Below are 22519 nucleotides of genomic sequence, written 5' to 3'. Positions count from 1 at the left end.
CCTGGGTGCCCAGGCAGTAGCTTGCTGCAAGGTTGGAGCCACCACAGAGGGCCTCTGCTAGGGCAGGGCCTAATGGAGCTGTGGGAGCAGGGCTGCCACTCTCGAGACGCCAGGATTATAGAGCCACCAGCAGCATGTACCCTCAGCCTGGATAATCTGCAGGCATTGGACTCCAACCAGTGAGAGCAGCCAGGTAGGCTGCATCCAGCAAAGGCATGGGGACAGGGCTGCCCAAGGCTTTGGGAACCCACCCCTTGCACCAGTGTGCCCAGGATGGCATCAGTGGAGATTATTTTGGAGCTTTAAGGTTTAATGTCTGCCCTGATGGGTTTCAGACTTGCATGGAAACTTTTATTCCTTTCTTTTGGCTGATTTCTTCCTTTTGGAATGAGCATGTTTACTAATGCTAACCATTGTATCTTGGAATTAAATAACTTGTTTTTGATCGTGTAGGCTCATAGCTGGAAGGAACTTGCCTCGAGTTTCAGATGAGACTTTGGACTTTTGAGTTGATGCTAGGACAAGGTAAGACTTTTGGGGACTATTGGGGAGGGATGATTGTACTTTGCCATGTGAGAAGGACATGAGATTTGGGGGTGAGGGGAAGAAAGCTATGGTTTGAATATTTGTCTCAAAAACTGCATGTTGAAATTTTATACCCAATGTTGCAAAGGGGCCTAATGGGAGGTGTTTTTGTCATGGGGGTGGATTCCTCATGAATGCATTAATGTCCTCCCCTGAGGGGTGTGTGAGTTCTCCCTCTATTAGTTCCCATGGGTGCTTGTTGTTAAAAAGGTCCTGGCACCCACCCAGCTTGCTTCCTTTCTGGTCATGTGATCTCTGCACATGCCATCTTCCCTTCACATTCCACCATGAGTGCAAGCAGCCTGAGGCTTTCACCAGATGGCCAATCTTCCAGGCAACAGAATTGTGAGCCGAATAAACCTTTTTATTAAATAAAATACCCAGTTTAAGGTATTCCTTTATAGCAATGCCAAACAAAGATAATAACAATTTTTTTTCCTTTTTATTTGTTTCAAAGTATTAAGGGGGTACAAATGTTTTAGGTTACATGGATCATTTTTGTAATGCTTGAGTCCTGGCTATAGGTATACCTATCACCCAAATAGTATTCATTAGGTTGGTTTATTCTTCTCCCCTCCCCTCATTTGCTTTCCTTTGAGTTTTACTTCCCCCTGTGCACATGTGTGCTCATTGGTTAGTTCCAAGTTAGTAGCGAGTACATGTGGTATTTGTTTTTCCATTCTTGAGATACTTCACGTAGGAGAATGGTCTCCAGTTTTATCCAGATTGTTACAAAAAGTATTAATTCATTTTTTATGGCTGAGTAGTACTCCATGGTATACATATACCATATTTTATTAATCCACTCATGAATTGATGGGCACTTGGGTTGATTTCACATCTTTGCAGTTGTGAATTGTGCTGCTATAAACATTTGAGTGCAGATCTCTTTTTGATAAAATGACTTCTTTTCCTCTGCATAAATACTCAGTACTGGGATTGCTGGATTGAATGGTAGGTCTATTCTTAGTTCTTTGAGGAATCTCCATACTGTTTTCCATACAAGTTGTACTAATTTGCAGTCCCACCAACAGTGTATAAGTGTTCCTTTCTCTCTGCATCCATGCCAGCATCTGTTTTTGGACTTTTTAATAAAATGCTATTCTAACCAGGGTAAGGTGATATCTCATTGTGGTTTTAATTTTCATTTAATAACAACAATTTTTAATGAATGCTTACTATGTTAGGTACCATGTTAAGTGTTTTATATCTTATCTCACTTAAATTAATTTTTGCTACCTATTGTCATTTCTTCTTTCTACTTATTCATTCATGCAATAATTATTTTCTGGGTACCTACTATGTGCCAGTTCTGCCTAATTAATCCATAAAAATGGACTCACTTTTCCTAGACCAATAGTTCCTAATCTCTTAAGCATTACAGTCCTCTTTGAGAAGCTGATGGAAAACTATGGCCCCTTTTCCTGGATAAATACCCATAAAATTTCCTTGGAGGGATCCTAGATCACCCTGTGGAAGCTCCAGCAGTTCTGTGGACCCCAGACCAGGTTCAGAATCTTTGTTCTGGAGCAATGTTCAAGGACACAATAAGGGAAGAGTGGAAGGTAGGGCAGGGCAGAAGGCTAGGACATACAGAAATCTTTGGCAGGTCAGTTTCTGCTTGGAAAGTGCTGGTTAAGTACATATTTTGCTGCCAGGTTGTGAATTTGCGAAGATTCTGGGGTCCTTTAGTGAATACTAATAGTACAATCTGGGCCATACACTCCAATTTCCCAGTATTCCCCTCTCCATCCTCCATCCCCTGTCCTCACATCCCAGGCCTGGGCAGCCTAAATGTCTCTCCATCCCCTCTTCAACTCCAGCCCTCACAAGGACAAATGCAGTTGGCCATGACCCCAGTCCTTCTGCCTAATTGGCTGGAGAGCTTCTCCCACAGCCTGGATGTGGGATTTTGCCATGAGCACTTGTCTACTCTTTTTTTTTTTCCTTGCCTATGGATGTTTCCATGGCAATGGTCAAGCAGACTAGTAGGATAGCTGCCTGAGAAGCCACCAGGCACTCACTATATTGATTAGTGCTTCAGTTCCACAAAGGACAGGCAACAACAACAAAAACCCAGATGAGTTCTGGTTCTCTAGTAAGCAGATACTGAGACGTAGTTAGGAGCGAAAGAGGTTTATTGGGGGTTAGTTAATACCTGCAAAAGCTAAAGACAGGAAGCAGGGTTGGGCAGGAAAATCTTCACACCTTGATATATATCTGATACTTGTGAAAGGAAAGAAAGACAAAAGCAGAATTAGGCAGGCTATGATGCGGTTCTGACAGTCTCAGCCAATCCAAGAGAGAGCTGTGGAGCAAAGATGGCCCATGAGAGAAGCCCCACACTGGACTGAAATGGCCAGGGTTGAGTACCTTTGCTGTGCTCAGTCATTGAATAAAGGCTGTCTCAGAAGACCATGGCCTTGGCTCAAATACTGCAGCAGATCCTGCAGGTGCAGCAGCTGGAGGCTCTCAGCTAACCACCCTGCTCACAGCTGAAAGGTAAGTTCTTTCTTAAAGGGAAAATTAAGCAGTGTCCCTAGCTGCCACAACCTGTACCCCTTTCTAACCACCAATAAAGAAAATGCCCAGAATGGCTGCATCTAAGCGGATCAGCATTAATGCAAAGTATCACTTTGTGACACTTATATGACAAGGTGTGCAACTTGGTCTAGTTCCCTGTACTCTTCAAGGAGTGGGGGTGAGAGAGGCTCTCATCTGTGCTGTTGTATTTTTTCCTCCAGACATTAGCCTAAATCTTCACCCTCAGTGTTATATACAGATATAGATGTAGATATATATCTTCTCCATGTTGATTTTTGGCTCTAGGAGCCTTCCAGCCAGGGAGGTAAGGAAATAAGATGCTGATGTCACTGGTTCTATGAACAAATTTCAGTGATCCCTATATATATATATAATCCTTTTCCCTTAACTAACTACTACACCTTTTGAGTTGTTTGAAATGGTGGATTTTCTATAAGACAAAGGAGCTGAGATTCTGAAGGCCTCTGGGCAGACTTCCTGGCCAAGATTCACCATCCCCTACAAACTGCTCCCAATGCTCATAACTTCTTGTTAGTTACACGACGACCTGCCCCAAACCATGTGGCCCCTCCTTTAAAAGCCCATGATCTCCGTTAGTTGGGGAGACAGACTTGAGGCAGCTTCTCCCATTCTCCCAACAAGATGTCCGTCCTATTAAAAAATTCCTTTCTGTCTTGGCAATCCTCATCTAAATAATTGGATTTTTGTGCAACACACAACTAGACCTAAGCTGAACCCCCCTTATGGTTTTGACAATTATGGGGGCTCTTCCAGGATGGCACTGCTCGTAGTTTGGTGGCTGCAGAGCAGGGAGAGATGAAAAGCTCCGCTTAGCAGCTACCTGACCATACTGCTGGATGGCAGCTATGGACTCTCCCATCAGCTCTGCTGTTACTGGCCTCCAGTGCATTCATTGGTGATTGCCTCTGACAAAAGGACCTCTGGATTTTGACATTTGCATCCGGGCGAGTGAGTATCATTTAAAAGTACCACACAGTGGTGGGGTGCCCCTCTCGATTTAAGGAATTCTGAGGTAATTTCCATTTTGGGGGCGCTGGATAAGCTCCCAACCATTTGTGAGCGTGGGAACTAACTTAACTGTTTTGATTTGACACTCTTAGGGCTTATTAGGTGAAATTGCAGTTTGTTTCTTTGGAACCTCTTGAATTCCTCTTTATGTTGAGTGTTCATCTATATTATTGTGTGGCATGTAAATGTGGAGTCTGTTAAGCTGTTTGTCTCTATTTTCTTTTTGCTGTTTATGGTATTATAAGCACAGTCCAAGGTCTGAGAGGTTGAAAGACACCTCTGATGGTAGTTTCCCTTGTGGCAGGTTCTAAGGTCTGAAAGGTCCACCACCGCCCTAAGGTCTGGGAGAGTAGAAGACATTTGTGTCCTTAGATCTAGGAGATTGAAATACATCTCTGTCAATGGAGGCAACCTGGCTGAGATGCAGGGATGCCCACTGTTGGACATGGAAAGAGGAATAGAAACATAACGTATATACATTTATGTGGAACTTCGGAGGATCTCATAGCTAGAGCTCTGAGATAAAAGCTATTGAAACTTTGTGTGCATATGTATGTGTTTAGATGTGTTTTGTATGTGTACATGTATTATATGTTTACATGGTACCAAAATTGGCTTATAAGTAAACGGCACTCTCATGAATTAAATAAGTAAGCCCAAATGCTTTTCATGTCCATATGAATTTAATAATCTTTGGTAAACAAGCTGATTTTTAAAAATTATTGATAAAATAGCAATAAAAATGCCTTCAAAATTGTCCTTATACATTTTTATCTGAGTTTACTGATCATCTTTATATGTGAAGGTATCAGGGTTTCACACTAAGGTTACAAAACTAAAAACCCAGCCAAAACAAAATAATCTGTGTTTGTATGATCTTTCATAAGACTAATTTAATATTGTTGGCTTAATAAAAACAGCTAAATCTCCTGAGTTCTTGGCAAAAACATCCATGTTTAACTTTAATGTTCTTACTCAGGTGAAAATATAGACATGGCTAAACAAAAATAGTGTCAGTAAATTAGAATAAATCAAACTCTAAGTAAATGACAGCACAAAAACAGAAACTTATGACCAAAAATTTATGAAGATATTTTGGTTTTGGTCTCTTAATCCTAGCTGCAGATGCAGTTTCTTCCATTGACTTTCTGTGGAAAGGTTTCTGACTCACTCTAAGTGCCAATTGCAAGCTAGCCTGTTATATGTACTTTGTGTTGCCATGGCAAAGGCCTTTACGTAGAAAAGTTTTTTAAAAAGAATCCTTGAACTGTTAATTTTTGTGCAGTAATTTATTTCAAAATGAACAAAATGGTTATTCTTAGAATTCAAAGAGAATCTCAAAACAAACGATTCTTTGGATGTATTACATGTAACTGAATTTGCACTTAAGTAGAAAAGTGTTTTGAGACTACATTATTTTCAAAATAGCTTGATCTTGATCCTTACGTAAAAAAGATGTTATGACTTTGTGCCATTATTTGAGATACTAAGGATTGATATTAGAAGTTTATTCAGTCTACAGTCAGGTGACATCATGTCAATAAATTTTAGTTTAGGGTATTGGTATTTTAGAACAATCAAATTAGTTGACATCTTTAAGCAGGATGTGTTGTAAAATTTTTACTGTATTTATAGAACACTGCAAAATGTCAAGATGTTACAGAATAGGAAGTCTTTTTTTTTTTTTTTACCCATTGTTTACTTGTCAATTTTTCTTCTTTTTTTTTTTTTTTTTTTTTTTTTTTTTACGAATAGGAAGTCTTATTAGAATACTTGCATTTGTTATTTTGGTAGGTTATTTTTTAAGCTTTAAAAGTACTAGCTAAAGCTATATTTTGTGATTGTTTCTTGGTCTCTATATTAAAATTCATTTCCCAATTTTGTTTATGAAAATATGTTTAGATATTAAATTTGTTTAGACATTAAATGACTTTTTTGAGGGCATAATTAATCACATTGGTTGTATATTTAGTATTCACAGGTTATCAAAATGGTTAAATAAACTTAAAATAAATTAGGTAAATGTAAATGAGATAAATGAAATAAAATTGCAAAAGGTTTTCTATAACCTGCTCCTTTTGACACTTCTCAGATCTACATCTCAGAAATTCAACTTTTGTTGTTTCTTACTGCTTTAGGATTTTCTTCCCCTTGAGAAATCCTGAGATGATAACCCTCTCCTTCAACCTTTTCATCACCTCCTGTAACATTTTTTTCTCTCTGGTTCTAAGTCTGCTGTTAAGGTTTAATGCTGAAATGTTTACCTTAAAGATCTGAAAAACAATGTTTTTTCTTAGCTTCTTGATATGCCTGAATTGTTCAATATGGTCAAAAGCCTTCCTATGCTGTCACTAAGAGTTGTATATTCCCCTCCTCAAGGTATTAGTTTCTTGTTTCCTTTACAATATAATGTTTACTCATGACTCTAGACACAGTCTTCTTATGACTGATAAGTTCTGGTACCCTTTTCATGAAGTTTGACTTCCAAGTTGTCTAAATGGGTTTCTCATAAGAAAAAGCAATCACACTAAAGAAGGTTCCTCTTTACCTTTTGGTAACTGGCCTAAGAAACAAAGATTTTATGTTTTATCAAGACAATTCCTATGTTGTCCTTATTCGGTTTTTGATTACTTGGGAAAACAGCTTTAAAAAGTTAAAGTTTTTTTCTGTATTATTTTTAAAGTCTCCTGATTATCACTCTTGGTTAAATGAATTGTTATTATTTTGCAACTTGTGATTCTGTTTTGATCAAAAGTTTTGACCCTTTCACATCTTTGACAAATGTCTACAAAATCTAGATAATTTGAATGTTTAGCTGCCTGTAAGCTTCCATTTTCCTGTCATTGTCAGAACTAGACAGGATTTATAACCTTTTCGTTTACAATACTGTTTGTTCATTCTGATACAAGAGTTTCTAAATCCTTAGCTCAAGTGGTTTTAACAATTGCTTATGTTTTGTATAGCAGATTCCTACAAGTCTGATAGTAGCTCAATGCTTTATAAATCAGTTAATTTTATAATCTTGCTTTTGGTGTTTGGTTTCTTTGCTCTTATGTTGCTTAAAAGGTTTGAAAGGTTGATAAATGCCTGTCCACCTCCATTCCCATTTGGCCTAGAACATTTAATTGGCTCTATGTCTTTTGATTTTTAAGTCCCTTGGCCACAGGGCCCCACCAATGGACAGGATGGAACCGGGGCAGGAAGCCACACCACCATGGCAATGATGGAACAAAATAAGAGTTTGGCCATAGATGATGTCTCTGGCAAATCTTGCCCAAAAGGGGAGAAACATAAACCCTGGGCACCTCTCCCCTACTGACTAAATAGATTTCCTCTTGGCCAAGGGGACCCCCCCCCCAACAAACCTTAAAACTGAGTTCCTGGCTATAAAGGGAAGTGAAGTTGGACACACTTCATTATACTCCCATTCTGTCAATCAAAAAGAAAATAAAAGGCTGGAACTCAGGAATACCAGTTTGTTCAAGATCTAAGGGCAATAGACCAAATAATGGAGGATATTCTTCCTATAGTATCTATTCCTTACCTCCTCCTTACCACTTTATCTGGAAATTTTACCTGATGTTCAGTAATATATTTAAAATATGCTTTCTTTTGCATTCCTCTTGCTCCCAAATCCCAAGTACTATTTGCTTTTGAATGGGGAGAATTAAAGTCTAAAGCCAAATGCCAGTAATGCTGGACTATCCTCATTCAGGGGTTTAAAAAACTCCTCAACAATCTTCAGAAAACTTCTGGCCAGAGATTTGAGCGAAATGTTTATAGGCAAGGAAATGATTTTACAGTATGTAGCTAATACCCTGATAGCCAGTGATACTGAAGCTAAATCAAGGCAACACGCTGTAATCGTATTAAATTTACTGGTTGACAAAAGATACAAAGCATCTCAGAAAAAGCTCAGATCTCACTTCCCACTGTCAAATACTTGGGTTTTCAATTTTCTTTTGAAACTCACAACCTCCTTTCAGATGGGAGGGAGGCTGTAAATCGAACAGCAATCCATATCATCCACAGGAGTTATAAGGATTCTTTGGTATGACTGGGTTTTGCTAGATTTAGATTCCTTACTTCAGGCTAACAGAAAACATCTCTATAAAGCCTTAAAGGGGAAAGAAAAAGAACTACTTACTTGGACCAGGGAATGCAACAAGGCTTTCTTGACTATTAAAAAAATTGATGACTTCCCCTGTATTGGGCCCCTGGACTTTTGATTTCTTCATTCAAGAAAGACAAGGAACTGGACACAGAGTATTGACACAAACTTTGGGAGAATATAAGCAACCTGAACCTAGTTTCTGTAAGCAATTGGCAGTGATAACAAAAGGATGGCCCACTTGTCTGAGAACAGTGGCTGCTACTTAAGATATTTTACAGGAAGCTGAAAAGTTTACATTTGGATAACTGGTTACTGTTAACTCCATGCATTATGTATTACCCCTACTAGAACATAAGGGAGGCTTTTGGTTAATGGCTAGTGGCCAGATGAGTAAATATCAGGCCAAATGTAACTCTGAAGGTGGTGTCCATCCTTAATCCAGACACCTTGCTGCCAGTGGACTAGCATGCCTGACTCTATGATTACATTCAGATTATTGACAAAGTGTATTCTTGTCTCCAGGATTTGACTGATCAGCCCCTGTCAGACCTAGATGAGGAGCCCTTTACAGATAGAAGCAGCATTACAGAACAGGGACAATGCAAAGCTGGGTATGCTGTGGTTTCTGGCCAAAAAGTAATTGAGGTATAAGGGATGTCTGAAAACATGTACCCTGTACATCTAGTTTGTCCTTTGGGGATTTTCATTTGTCTGGCAAGACAACTGTTTAGTTAAGATCTCTCAATCTATTGCTTCTTCCACTAACCTATCTCACTGCTGGATTAGCTACCTGAAACTCTTTTCATGAATGACTAGGGAAATTTTAGGGTGGCGATTCCATCTGGAGAACACTGGGGCCATATTTCCTGGGAGTGATTCCAGAGAGGGATGAGTATTTCTTTTGATATACTTTACTGCCTTGGTGGGGAGAAGGTGGCAACTCAACAACACATACTAAAAAGTTTCAGCAACAAGCCCAACATTTTTATTCTTCCTCACACCCCAACTACATCCCATTCCAGCAGAAAGCAGCTAGATAGATGTCCTGATTCTCCAAGATTGAGGAATAAACTAAAAAGGAGGGAATTGTAGCCAACTCTATGAACAAATTTCAATGACCCCTATGTATTTTTTTTTTTAAATAATCTTCTCCCGTAAGTAACTACTTGAACTTTTGAGTTGTTTCTCAGAAATGGTGGATTTTATGCAAGACAAAGGAGCTGAGATTCTGAAGGCCCGTGGGCAGACTTCCTGACTAAGATTCACCATCCTCCACAGCTTGCCCCTAATGCCCATAGCCACTTGGTAGTTATGTGACGACCTACCCCAATTTATGTGGTCCCTCCTTTAAAAGCCCATCATCTCCATTAGTCAGGGAGATGGATTCAAGGCAGCTTCTCCCTTTCTCCCAAGATGTTGGTTGTATTAAAAAATCCCTTTCTTGGCCAGGCGCAGTGGCTCACGCCTGTAATCCTAGCACTCTGGGAGGCCGAGGCGGGAGGATTGCTCAAGGTCAGGAGTTCGAAACCAGCCTGAGCAAGAGTGAGACTCTGTCTCTACTATAAATACAAAGAAATTAATTGGCTAACTAAGATATATATACAAAAAAAAAAATTAGCCAGGCATGGTGGCGCATGCCTGTAGTCCCAGCTACTTGGGAGGCTGAGGCAGTAGGATCGCTTGAGCCCAGGAGTTTGAGGTTGCTGTGAGCTAGGCTGACACCATGGCACTCACTCTAGCCTGGGCAACAAAGTGAGACTCTGTCTCAAAAAAAAAAAAATCCCTTTCTTCCTTGGCAATCCTCATTTTCTCAATAATTGGATTTTTGTGCACTGAGCAACTGGACCAAAGCTGAAATCTTACGGTTTTAACAACACTGACAAGATGTACAATGAGTGAACACAGGATGTATGGGCAGCTAAGTCTCCCTCAGGCGTGGGCTCTAATCATATACAACACAACAATTGTAGTAATCACTACCATTTGTGAACTTCCTGTACTTCTAATATCAAGTGGTTAAGAATCAGAAAGGTCTGATTTGAATCCTGCTTCTGCCACTGAGTGACCTTGAACAAGTGATTACCTCTCTGAGTCTTGATTTCTGCATTTCCCAAATAGTCATAATAGTACCTATTTCCTAAGGTTATTGTGAGGTCATCTCCATTTTATAGATTAGGAAACAGAAGGTCCGGTAGAAGATTAATAACTTGCTAATGGATCACACAGCTTGCATTTGGCAGGTCTGAAATTCACCTCGAAGTCTCTTTGACTCCAGAACCCAGATCCATTTTCCCACACCACAGTACTTCCTGGAGTTTTCCTGGGAAAACTCCCAGGAGTTTTCTCTTTTTGGCAGGAGCCAAAGGGACTCTGCAGCCTAATAAACAGCAAGAGGCAGAAACAGGGTTTAGGTATGTTCTCAGACCACTAACAGCTAGGTGAGAAGGCAACAGTGGGATGCAAGCCATTTACTAGTGAAGGCATAATTGGTAAGATATTTAGGTGGCTATATGTTGGGCTACTTTATATTTCATGATAAATGATATATATTATAGTAGTTTGCGTTCTGCAAGGTATAGTTTCAGAGACACCAAAGGTCCCTTTGATCCTCAAACTCTTCGTACCCTTCACACACAAAATGTAAGTGTGGAGTGCTAAAATTAGTGAGACACTCCTTTGAGTTATGGTATTGTTCCAGCTGTTTCTAGCCAAAATGCAAGAACCCTGATACAAAAGCTAAGTGAATGTAGAGGTTGAAGCCTAAGGGAATACTCCTAGGGCAAAAAAGTTTGCATGGGATGGCAAAGGGGGATTTGAGGGGAGGGCAGGATAGGTATAGTGTCTGCAACAGTGGAGGCTTTGATGGGTATATCAATATAGGGTCCCAGAAGGATGGGAGAAAGGGACATGGAGGTAGGAGGCCCCTTAGTTCCTAATTTTGTCACTGGCCTCTCAGGGATTTGTAAGTGTGTATGTTTTAGCTACAGTTCTCCTTCTGAGATGTGAGGTCTTCCTTAACCACTATGCCTTTCCTCCTAGAATTATCACAAATTACCTCTCCAGGGGAGGCTGGTTTTTTTTTTTTTTTCAATTTCTCTCCTCCCTCATTCTCTCCTTTTATTTTCAGTTATTTGGAAAGGAATATCTCCCCAACTGTCCCTACCTACCCCCTCCCCACACCCCCAGTTAATTTCTTCTTGGGTCCTTCCACCCAGGTTTGCCTTTTCTCCCCAGTAACATCCAAAGCTGAATTATTAGCTCTGCGTTTGGGCCCAGACCACTGGGCATCCTGGGTGCTACAGATGGACAGATTAGCGTATTAGAGAAATCATTCTCAGAGGCTCTTTTAGAAACAACACAAAAGAGTCAGGAGAACAAAGAGCATTCTAGCCACCTCAGGCAGCTCAGGCTCCAAGGCAGACCTTGGCACCTGGGCTTGGTAAGTGTTGCAGGCTTTTCTTGCCATTTCCTGCCCTTGAGCAAGAGAACTGGAATGAATAACATTACAGGTGTCTTTTTTTCCCTGGTTACAGAAAGACTTCTCAAAAATATATTTGTAAATTGCTATCACTGCATCCCTTTAAGGCCATGAATCTTTTTTGTTTTTTACAGTAAAATAGCCACTTCTATCCTTTTAGTCTTAGACGTTTTGTCGAGCTAGAAAAACAACAGTGCTGTAAAGGCAGTGGCAAGGTTTAGAATGAGTGTCTGGTTGTGGACAACAGTCACCCTCAATTGATTTGACCCTAAAAGAAACAGAATTTAGAGAGGGGAGAAAGATGATCACCAAGCCAAAAAACATACTATTGTATATGTGCCTGCAAATGGCACTTTTCAAGAATTTTCGCGTTTGTTGTCTTATTTGATCCTCATAACCACCTGGTGAGCCAGATGGGGCAAATAGTGTCTCCATTCAACAGTTGAAGACAGAGGCCCAGAGTAAGTGAATCGCCTATGGTCACAGAACACATCAGGGGCAGAATGGCCATAGAATACAAGTCTCCTTTGAGTCTGGGGCCAGGATTTATGTCTTAGAGACCACCATAGCCCTAGTCAAACCAAAGGAGTTGATTTGTAGACGTCTGTGGTGTTCAAGAAGGGAGGAAAAGGAAAAAAAAATACATGAAATTGACTTATAATTTATCAAAATACAGACTTATGTAATATCAAACCATGTTGAAAAGTATTTTTGCTGGAATGCCTTCTCAATTCTTTGCTTGGATATCTGAAATAGAGCAGCTTCCTCCGTTTCAATTCCTTTTCATTGCCACTCATCCTACTCCCATATTCTGCCTAAAAATTAACCTAAACATTTGCTTTCTTAACTCTGAACTTCTGGTGCAAGCCAAGAACTGGGAGGCAAACAGTGCTGCCCTTCATGGCCCTCAACAAATATAACAAGGCTAGAGGAGAAAGTTGTTTTTGATCACTTCTAAGTCAGAGTGACATCACTGACATAAGGACACTACTTTTTAGAAGCCAGTCATATACCCCTACTAGAAAGTGATAGTGAAAATACGCTTGCTCTACTTTTGTTTTTCTAGTTGCTCATTGTAAAAATCAATTGAGGTTATGACTAGCATTTTCAAAAAGGTAATAAACTGAAACAAAATATTAGGAAAACACTGCAAGGTAATCTTGAGTTATATTTTGTATATATCTTTTACTGGCTTATTTATGCATCTGTATATTGGGTCGTGATGTCAAATATACTTCTATGGGTCATAGTAAAATTTTGAAAGCCACCTATCTAAATCCTGCATATACCTTATTCCAGATTTATGCTGTATCCTAAGACCCTCCATTTGACACATTACTCCAATAATACTCTACATTTTTCTACCTTTTAGTGTTTGTCTAGAAAGCCAGACTGATCTATATAGGCCACTGAGTCGCCAACAACTACTTTGTACAGAAAGTTGCATTTGGCAAATGGCAAGTATGTTTATTAATAGAATACAGCAGTTTGGTAACAAGCGTTTTGATGAAATAAACTGTATAGAACCAACGGTAAAATCAAAAACCCTAATATACCCTACCAGTTTTTCCTAAATTCGTGTGGTTATGTTAAAGCACACATAGAAAGGATAAAGCATGCTTATCCTTTCCATTCTATATTAAATTGTATTATAAGCAGCAGCAAATGAAATCCCCTTCTACAAAATTTCCTGCCCAATTTCAGGCAATAATTAATCTACCAAAATTTCACAATAAAAGAACTAACAGTACCTTCTTAGCTTTTATTTAACTTCTTGCTCTTTTCTCAAACACTATGCTTATCCTTTAAATTGTTGAAACTATTGTTTCAGATATACCATACATTGCTAGGTAACTTCCAAAAACTAGGAAAATGTTATCATCACTCAAATTCACTGAGGTATATGCATGATTAAAGTCTGTGGCTCTTCCAACCATATGGGATAGTCATGAAGTACAAATGACATGGTGACAGGGTTTGAGTCATGAGTTACTAGCCTCTTAAAGCTTACAGCTTTTCACTTATACTAATACCTACAAATTTAGACCCAAGTAGATTCCTAACCATTTATCTAGGCAAAACTCATTATTGTATTTCATCGAAGATGCCATTGTTTATAAGATTTGTCATCATGTACCACTGAGAAATGGAAAAAAGGGTGATTAAACTATGATATGGCATCAAGATGCATACCAATTTCAGGGATGTTAAAATATGTAAAACACATGCATCTTTGACGAGATTAAATATATTTTAAGGGCTATTGTCTCTTCTCACTCCTCTCTAAAAGTATCTGTTGACTTATTTTTAATGTAGAATTAAGGATAATGAGACTATTCTTTCTGGAAATCAATTGTATTTTGGTTTCACTGCCTATTGAATATAGTATTTTGGCTAGTTTCTCAAGGTTAAGATTTCTAACTTCTTACCAACAACTTTACTGCTACCTCAAATAAGTGATCTCAGGAATGTGAATACTTGGTAGGAAAAGGGGAAGAATAGGATGGGCTACACAAAGGACAAAAGAAATGGTCCAAGTTGTCAACTATTGTTTTCAATATTCTAATGTTTTCTTTTCATTTGAAAAACTTCCTTGTAAAGAAACAATACCTGTTCTGAATCCTTAAAAACAAAAACCAAAAGACCTTAAAACAATCTTGAGAAAACTTGTCACAAGGCAAATTTTATTTTTTCAAATTATAAAAATATGAGCATGTCAAAAATACAGTCTAGTCCACATAAGAGTAATTCCAGCCGTTTAAAAGTTTCAGAGTTTGGAAAATAGCAATCCATAGACAAGTCTTAAAACATACAACACTCATGAACAACGCACAACCATTCAATTCCATTATTGCTAGTTATATGCAGCTTTTACTTGAGATTGTTCTCTTTAAGGGAAAGGGCAGTGTTTGGGCATTTTGATTGTTGCTGTTAAAGCTATGGTTTTAGAAAACCAATCCAAAAGAATAAGCTCACTTTGGGTCGAATATAATGTGTTAAGTTTTGATCAGTGCTACAAGATGGTATAGTCTAAATTTCAATTCCACCCCTTTCTCTTATTTTAATTCTCTTTTATTAGTATATCAGAAATATAGTGTATAGCTTCGGGCAAGAGTAAATGAATTACTGGTTTTAAAATTAAGTAGTAAGAAACATTAATTTTTGGTTGCAATGTAGAAACAAAGCTGGCATATCTAGCTTAAGAACATTAAAATGGAAAAGACATTAGAAGTTTAAGAAAAAACCAAGCTTGCTTTTTTTCTCTTTAGAAGTTGAAACATAAAATTTACCAATTTGTTCTTTTGAAGTTTATCATGAAGATCTGTTCTCTATTTTCTCTTTAAAAAGACAATGAGTTAGCCACACAGCAGGAACATGTTTTAAAACAGATCTATTTGCTCAATGCTTTATAGAAAAACAAATCATAAAATTAAATAATTAACCTAAATAATTAAGGGAAAGATAATGTAGTTGACAGTACAAAACACAGGAGGAAAAAACCCACTTATTTTGGTGGTGGGTAATACATGAGAAACTTTGGGCCTAAAGTTCACATGGAAGACATAAAATTTAAGGGTGTCACAAAAAGACAGCAATGGCTTTGTTTCCAACTTTTGTGTTAGACCCTGTTACAAGGTTAGGCTTATTGCTAACATTTTACTCCCACAAGTTCTTGAATAAGTTGAGACATATATTGGTGATAAGTATGAGGTGAAGTGGAAAGACCTAAAAAAATAATTTTTAGAACAAAAGTTACACGCATGACAATTTGACAAGGATACCTATTAACTTAGTGAGTTAAATCCTAAAAATAAGTTACATTTTTAGGAGGTAGAAAATAAGTACCAAAAATTTACCATTTGGCCACCCATCTTACTTTTGGCTTCAACCTTGGATTTCTGTATTTCTCATTCCTCATTCTCCCATTAAAGCTATTCGTTCTACTATCGTACATTACCTAAATTTACAGACCTAGAGCTGCCAAGAAAAATCTTTTAAGATTAACTTTTAAGCCACCAAACGTACCCAGTATGTAGGTATCAACTGAGAACGTTTTATACGTCTCTAGTTGATTTAATTCACTTTGTAAGAAAACATGCCAACATAAAAAATTTAACAAAAGACTACTGAACATATCTACATGTAATTCCAATGTAGAATTACAAATGTCAGAGTAGTTACACAAACCTAAACTTGCACTGTTTTCATTGAACTGACTTGAAAAAGCCATATATTAAAACTGCATTATCAATGCTAACTGAAAACAGGCATGTGCTTTAAAAAACCACAAAATTAACCTAATAACCAAAAAAAAAAAAAAAAAAAAAAACCACTCCACTTCCTCCCAGAGTTATATTGTGCTGATATCCTATGGATAGTATTATAAAAGGATTTTATTTTTGTGATAGGCTGGGTTCACAGTGAGTATGTTAAGTATCAAGATCATGTGTTTGATACTACTATAAGAATGTCATTAGTGGAATGTATATAAGGCATGTAAAAAACTAGCATTAAAGCTCTTAAGGGCAACAATTCAAACTGGCAGCTACTAGAAAAGGTGCTGATAAGGATAAAAAATTATTGAAGAAATTTTATCTCAGCACATACTAGTTTATAGTGCTTCTACAATGAAATGAATTAATTTCACATAAATGTGTTACTGGGACTAATGGACCAAAGGAGAATGGACTTTCCCCCCTTAACTAGTAGCCCAATCTTGAAAACGGAAGCAATCACTCGCAATCTTCCATACAGTGTTGTTAGGAGTGGACTGAGCAGTCAGCAGGAAGCTCTGGTTGAAGTAGTGTTGTTTGTTTCCATCAAACTTCACAGTTCCACTGGTCACAACAAGAACTGTAGTCTGAGACTGGGTAGCTTGCTCTTCATCCACAAACAAAAAAAGAAGAGGTCAGTCTGTGTCTTTAAATAAGCAGATTTTCAGGCTTAATATACATTGCTTATGACCTAATGCTAAAAAAAATTCATAAGCTTTCTTTACCTTGAGCATAATCTTAAGTACGAATATCCAAAGCCAGAAAACTAAATATTCATTCAAAGACACGAAAACTATTTTCAGTGTAGAAATATGTAGGGTACTCTAAAGTTTCAAAATGAAGAGCTTATATGTAGCACAGGACCATTTGCTTCCTGTATGAGTTAATATTTCATTGGGTCTCTATTTGTGAAGTTACCGTTCTTTTCAAGAACTATAAAGGAAAAAAAAATACCCTAAACCACAACTAAAGACACTTAGGGCCCCACCTAGAGGTTAACACTATAAACTGCATCAATCTATCTTAAATTCTATCTTGCCAAAAGTCATCCTTTTACATAACAGACTAAAATTTCTGTGAAATTTTAATAGGTGATAACACACTGAAACAAAGTAATCAGAGATATGGTATAATTTTTTTGTGGATACATTTAAGGGCCCAGCAGGCAACTATCTATTTGGGGAAAATAGATAATCTTTCCATTAACAAAAATCACATTTAGTCTCAATTTTTCATACAACTTTTAATAAGCTATAATCATACAATCGATCAAAACCTACTAGTGGTTCTCTGGAGAAGCATCTAAAGGAAGACCAAAGGTCTGATTAGACAGTTGAATTCTTCCTAATATTTAACTTGCTCAAGTAAGTATTTCTATCACTAAAAGTTGCTTGCTGCTTTTAATGTAAAATCTCAGTGCTTACCAAAGGAAAACAAAGGAAATACCTTGAAAGACCATGGTCTTACCATGAACTGGTTGGCAATCTAACATGTTGACCTGGAACTCACTAGAAGGCAACATCTCAAAAAAATTAGTTAGGGCTTCCAGCCCTGTAACAACATTTCCATTCCATATTAAAGTGGCCTTGTCCAGATACAGCCTGGTTAGTGCCTAACAAAAAAGAAAAATTTTTTAAAGGGAAAGAGTTTTTTTGTAGGTAAGCAGTTTATAGACATGAATTAAAAGATTACAGATGGTATATAAACATTTTCATGGTTCTACCTCCATCTTCTTTGTGAATGCCAGCTATAGTTGTGAGCCTTAATCAGAAATTATCTATAAATATATGAAATAAAAAGCAAATCAGGAAACATTTCCTATAATGGCTGACTCTTTCATTAGCACTAATACTAGCACACCCCCACCTCCACTGGAAACCAATGTGAACAAGGTATCTGTCTTAAAATATTGGCCTTAAATAGGTATTATCTTACTCTTTATAAATTAGGCAGTAAAATATATTTTTTCATATTTCACTTTAGTCACAATGAGAAAACCTTGCAAGCCTGAGAGTTTTAAAGTCTTACTTTCTGAATTAAAATGAATTAAATGATCACAAGTTCCAAACACATGCAGCCCCAAACCAGTTTTAATCACTGTTACTTCTCTAATTCTGAGAATTAATAAAGTTGTCAATCAATCCCTACCTGTACACTTTAATCCTTGTGGTTATAAACATGTGAATCATTTAATATTTGAATGTATTAGGAAGAATTATTTCCTCTTCTTACTACTCTATTAGCATACTTAGTTCAAAAGAATTGTGAGTACTTGCTAAAGCGGACCTTTTAGCAAGTCAATTAAGTTAAGGCCCAAATGAGGCAAACATTCAACAGTTAACTCTTTGGGGTCACAGGATACACTATTTGCTTAATTCTAAAATTTAACTTGGGTTAAAAGACCAACACATTATCTTATCTTTGGTAATGAACTATGTTGCCTTTATTTGCTACTTTATTTTTGAAAACAGCAAGGCATGATAAACATTCAAGACAAGACAATAAACATTCATTGTTACCTCTTTCGTCCCTGTCAACAAACATCAGAACAAGGAACTTCTTTTATCTTCTGCCTTAAAAACTAGGTTTTTAGATATAGGGTATTAACTTTTGCATGTGCAGGATAAAAGAAGTTCTCTAAAACACAGTCCTATGCTGGTAAGAAACCTAGGCAAGACTCCCTAGACAAAGTACTGAAATAATTACTTAGAATATATGGCCCAGGGTAAATCACTATGAAAAAGCTGATAAAGTGAAATCTTGGTCTACTGAAGACTAAAAGTATCCAAGCTATGTGGATCCTCTTTGTGAATGCCAGCTATAATTGTGAGCCTTAATCAGAAATTATCTATAAATATATGAAATAAAAGGAGCAAATCAGGACTCCTTCATTAGCACTAATACTACTTTAACCATATTGGTTAAATGATGGGACTAAGAAAGGGTAATATATTTAAATATTTAAGTAAATATATGCTGGACCCCATGTTCAGCGCAGTATTTAAATTAATTATTGTCACCCTAAAAATAAAATAACGTTAAGAGAAGTTAGCAACTTGCCCCGGGACAAGGAACTAGGTAAAGGTAAACCTGGGCTATGACTCCAGGTCCCATACTCCCAGTAATACCATACCCATCTTTCCCTAAGCAATTTGCTTTTAAAGAACAAGTCCACAGTTACCACTTATGCAAGTTAGATGAATGGCTGGCTCAAAACAACTGGTATTTAATAAAGAGTAGTAGAGTCTATAACACTCACCCGTCTTCTTTTATCCATTGTCTCATAGTAAATATTGACAAATTCCTCAGCAGCTCTACATGCCTGATCTACATAAGTTTTAAAATCCTACAAAAAAATTTTCAGAAGTGCAAATTACCACTCCTCCAACCCTTCACAAACACAAAACCAACAACAGAAGCTGGCGATTTATTTCAACCACTATATTTACACAGTCTACATTCTTACATACAAATTTGGACATTTTAAAATTTAAGGCTGAAAAGTTTCCATTTTTAAAAATTTCCACTATTTTTAAGTGCATGTCTTTAGGGCATAATCATCTCAATGCATTTTTTTTCACTCTTCACATATAAATTTATAATCTTTGCTTGGAAGCTAAGTACTTTAGACTTTCAATATTTTACAAAACATTCACCTCAATAAAAGCGAGCCATCTAGACCTTAAAAAGGGGGGAGGGGGTGGAGAAATTTGCCACTGAGTAAGCTAGAAAAGTGTTGAGTTTTCTTTTCAAACAAGAAGTTACGACCAGACTTGAAAGCTGTCGAATGGAAAATAAAAAGCATAATATGAAAGAAGTTCAACTACTTGAAAAACTAGGCAGCTCCACTTAGGATACTTTCTCTCATTACGTAAACAGTCACCAGTGTTTGTAAAAGAATTGTAAAACGAAGAAAACTTGGGGTCCGCATAGGAGGACTGAGGAATAAGTACCTTCTCCCCCATTTACCGGCCCGGTCTATTATTTGAATTAAGAAGAACGAATCGCAAGTTTAGTTTCTTTCTCAGGTGGCTGAAAGTGATTTTTAGAGAGGAAGATAATCAAGTGGAGGAGACTGAAAGCCATAAACAACAGACCCCAACACCCGGCCTCTCACTACTCTCCACCTCACAGTTCTTTCTGTGACCTAATGCGACCACACACCGGAGTGGAGCAGGGGGCGACTGGGCGGTCAGCACGGCGTGGGCCCCGCCCCATGCCTGGCCAGCCAGGCCCTGATTCGCCACCTGCCCACGTGACCGGCAGCCAGCCCGTCCTAGTGCCCCTCCCCTCAGCCTCCCAAGCTCTGGCGTCCAGCCGCCCTGCCGCGACCGAGGCACTTACCACAGACGTAGCCATCGGGGAACCCGAAGCCGTCTGTTCCGGCAGTGGTGGCGTCACTACCTCTTCACGTGTCCGGCTCCCTCGGCTGCGGAATAATCAAATATTTAGGAAGAGAGCGAAACCCGCCAAACGCACATAATTTTCTACCCGCCCATTCTTTCCCGGAAGTAGCTCGGTCCGATGTTAAAAGCACTCCGATCCTCCAATCTTAAGTGGCACCTTCCTTCAGTTCCGACTGATCCCTCCCATCCGCCTTATTTATCTAGTTGTTTGATACTTATTAACTTAGTTAAAAGGGAAAAAAATACTTCGCCTTGGCAAACAGTATACTCAAAACCAAAGTAACCCAATTATCCAACAACGCACCCCGGGACAAGGTAAAACCAAACTGTCCAGCTAAGAGTATTTCTTTGCTCCAGGAGGCGGAGCCAAAGCCCACTGAAGACCAATGAGAAACGCGAGGAGACCTACTAGATCCGTATAGGCTATAGGAAAGGGGGTGGAGCTTGGGAAAAGGCGCGCAATTATATTGCGCATGACTGGTAGGAAACAGCTTAGCTTTCTGGAACATTCTTGAAGAACTGGCCCTCGATGAATTAAAGTGCGATGCTTCCACATTATGCCTGAAATTATTCACTATTTGATTTTACACTAGCCATATTCAATAGAAAAGCCTCATCCAGTTCATTCTGGAATGTATTTTTAAATCTTACAGACCACAAACAAAAATTAGTTTACAGTGCCATTCACTACCTTTAACAGCTAGTTATCCCTTAAAATACTCTAAAATGTCAGTGGTGACCACGTGTAAAGTACTCTTCTAAGAAGTTTTACATATATTCACTTATTTATAATAACGTTCAGGTAGTTGCTATTACTTTAGTCTCGACCTTTTACAGCTAAGACACAGTGAACCTGCCCAGGGTCACAAAGTAGTTGAGATTTCGGTTCAAACAGTATTAACCATCGTGGCAATCTGGCTTGGCGCCCCCCGCATCCCTTAAAACCCGCTCATCTCAAAGCCACCAATGACATGTATTTGATTGTCAAATTAATTAGAAGTTGCTGCAGCCTTACCATGAGTGGCTGGTGTGTGGCTCGTCACGATAACTGTCACTCCTTCCATGGTGTCTTCCTCTGTCTCCCCGAGACCCGTCCTTTCTGAATTTTTTCATACTTTCAATCTTAATGCTTTTCTGGCTGTCTTCCCTTTGGTCTGTCTAGCTCTAACTGTAACTGTTTCTCAACGTATCCTCTCCTCTGCCGGCTTTGGAGTGAGGTCACTTCCGGCGGGTCTCCCACTTTTAAAGCCTCTCTCCCTCCACGTGGCCTCAACAGCTATTATATGCTAATAAGTCTCAAGAACCTACCTGCAGACACCCCTGCTTCTCTGAGCTCCAATTACACATATGAATTTTGCTAAACATGAACACTGGCATGCACTATAGTCTTCTCAAACCCATTGAGTCCAAAATTCAAACTCACTCTGCACTTCCTCTGCACTTCTAATCTTCTGTATTTTCTCAGTCATCTATGCCTGAATTCTTGGAATCTTTTTTTTTTTTTTTTGATTGATCTGTCTTCATTGTCATAATTCCTGTTCATTCAACAAATATTCATTATTTATTTTGTGTCAGGCATTGTGCAAGTCTCTGGCTACAGAGTGGTGAACAAAATAGATGTGATCCATATCCTTATGAAGCTCACAGTGTAATGGGAGTGCTAGACAAGAAGCAAAACATTAATGAGTTACAAAGGAATTCTAAGTAACTTGTCTAGTTCTGCTCATTCCCTAAAGCAACCCCCACTCCTCCCTTTGTCCTTCCACTTCCTCCCTCTCTACTGCACCTCCTGTACTCTCCCTCCTCCTTTCCTCTCCCTTCGTCTCCCTCTCCCTCCTTCCTTTTCTCCTCTATATACAAACTTTTATTACTCTAGTCTCTTATTTTCCTCAAAATTCTCCTAATATTTAAAGACCTACCTTGGTATGGTCTCAATTTACTCTTCCAAACTTCTCTCCCAAATTCAACAACAATGGCGAAGTTAACCACTACAGTTTGTCAAAAAATGACTCATTCTTCTTTGAAACCAAAGGAATCTTTCAGAGAAATTGTTCCAGGATAATGGGTTGGCGATAGTCCTGGCAAATTG

At 38.3% G+C, this 22519-nt stretch overlaps 1 protein-coding gene across 2 annotated transcripts; it reads right to left on the bottom strand.

Annotated features, from left to right (window-relative positions):
• Nucleotides 1-14403: 14403 nt before the first annotated feature.
• On the bottom strand, nt 14404-20741 carry NXT2 (nuclear transport factor 2 like export factor 2). Of its 2 annotated transcripts, none has more exons than XM_075999209.1 (4): nt 20369-20741; nt 19284-19370; nt 17492-17636; nt 14404-16631 (listed from the first exon to the last, which is right to left on the bottom strand). In XM_075999209.1, the coding sequence occupies exons 1-4, from the start codon at nt 20381-20383 to the stop codon at nt 16450-16452; spliced, it is 429 nt and encodes a 142-aa protein (XP_075855324.1). In that variant the 5' UTR covers nt 20384-20741; the 3' UTR covers nt 14404-16449. The 2 variants fall into 2 exon arrangements, with proteins under 2 accessions (XP_075855324.1, XP_012605799.1); XM_012750345.3 differs by lacking the exon at nt 20369-20741 and adding an exon at nt 19978-20250.
• Between the last annotated feature and the right edge of the window lie 1778 nt (nt 20742-22519).

The sequence above is a fragment of the Microcebus murinus genome, chromosome X, assembly GCF_040939455.1.
Source record: "Microcebus murinus isolate Inina chromosome X, M.murinus_Inina_mat1.0, whole genome shotgun sequence".
NCBI classification, from domain to species: domain Eukaryota; kingdom Metazoa; phylum Chordata; class Mammalia; order Primates; family Cheirogaleidae; genus Microcebus; species Microcebus murinus.
Note: the sequence above shows the minus strand (reverse complement) of the source record. Positions and strands in the feature narration are given on the sequence as shown.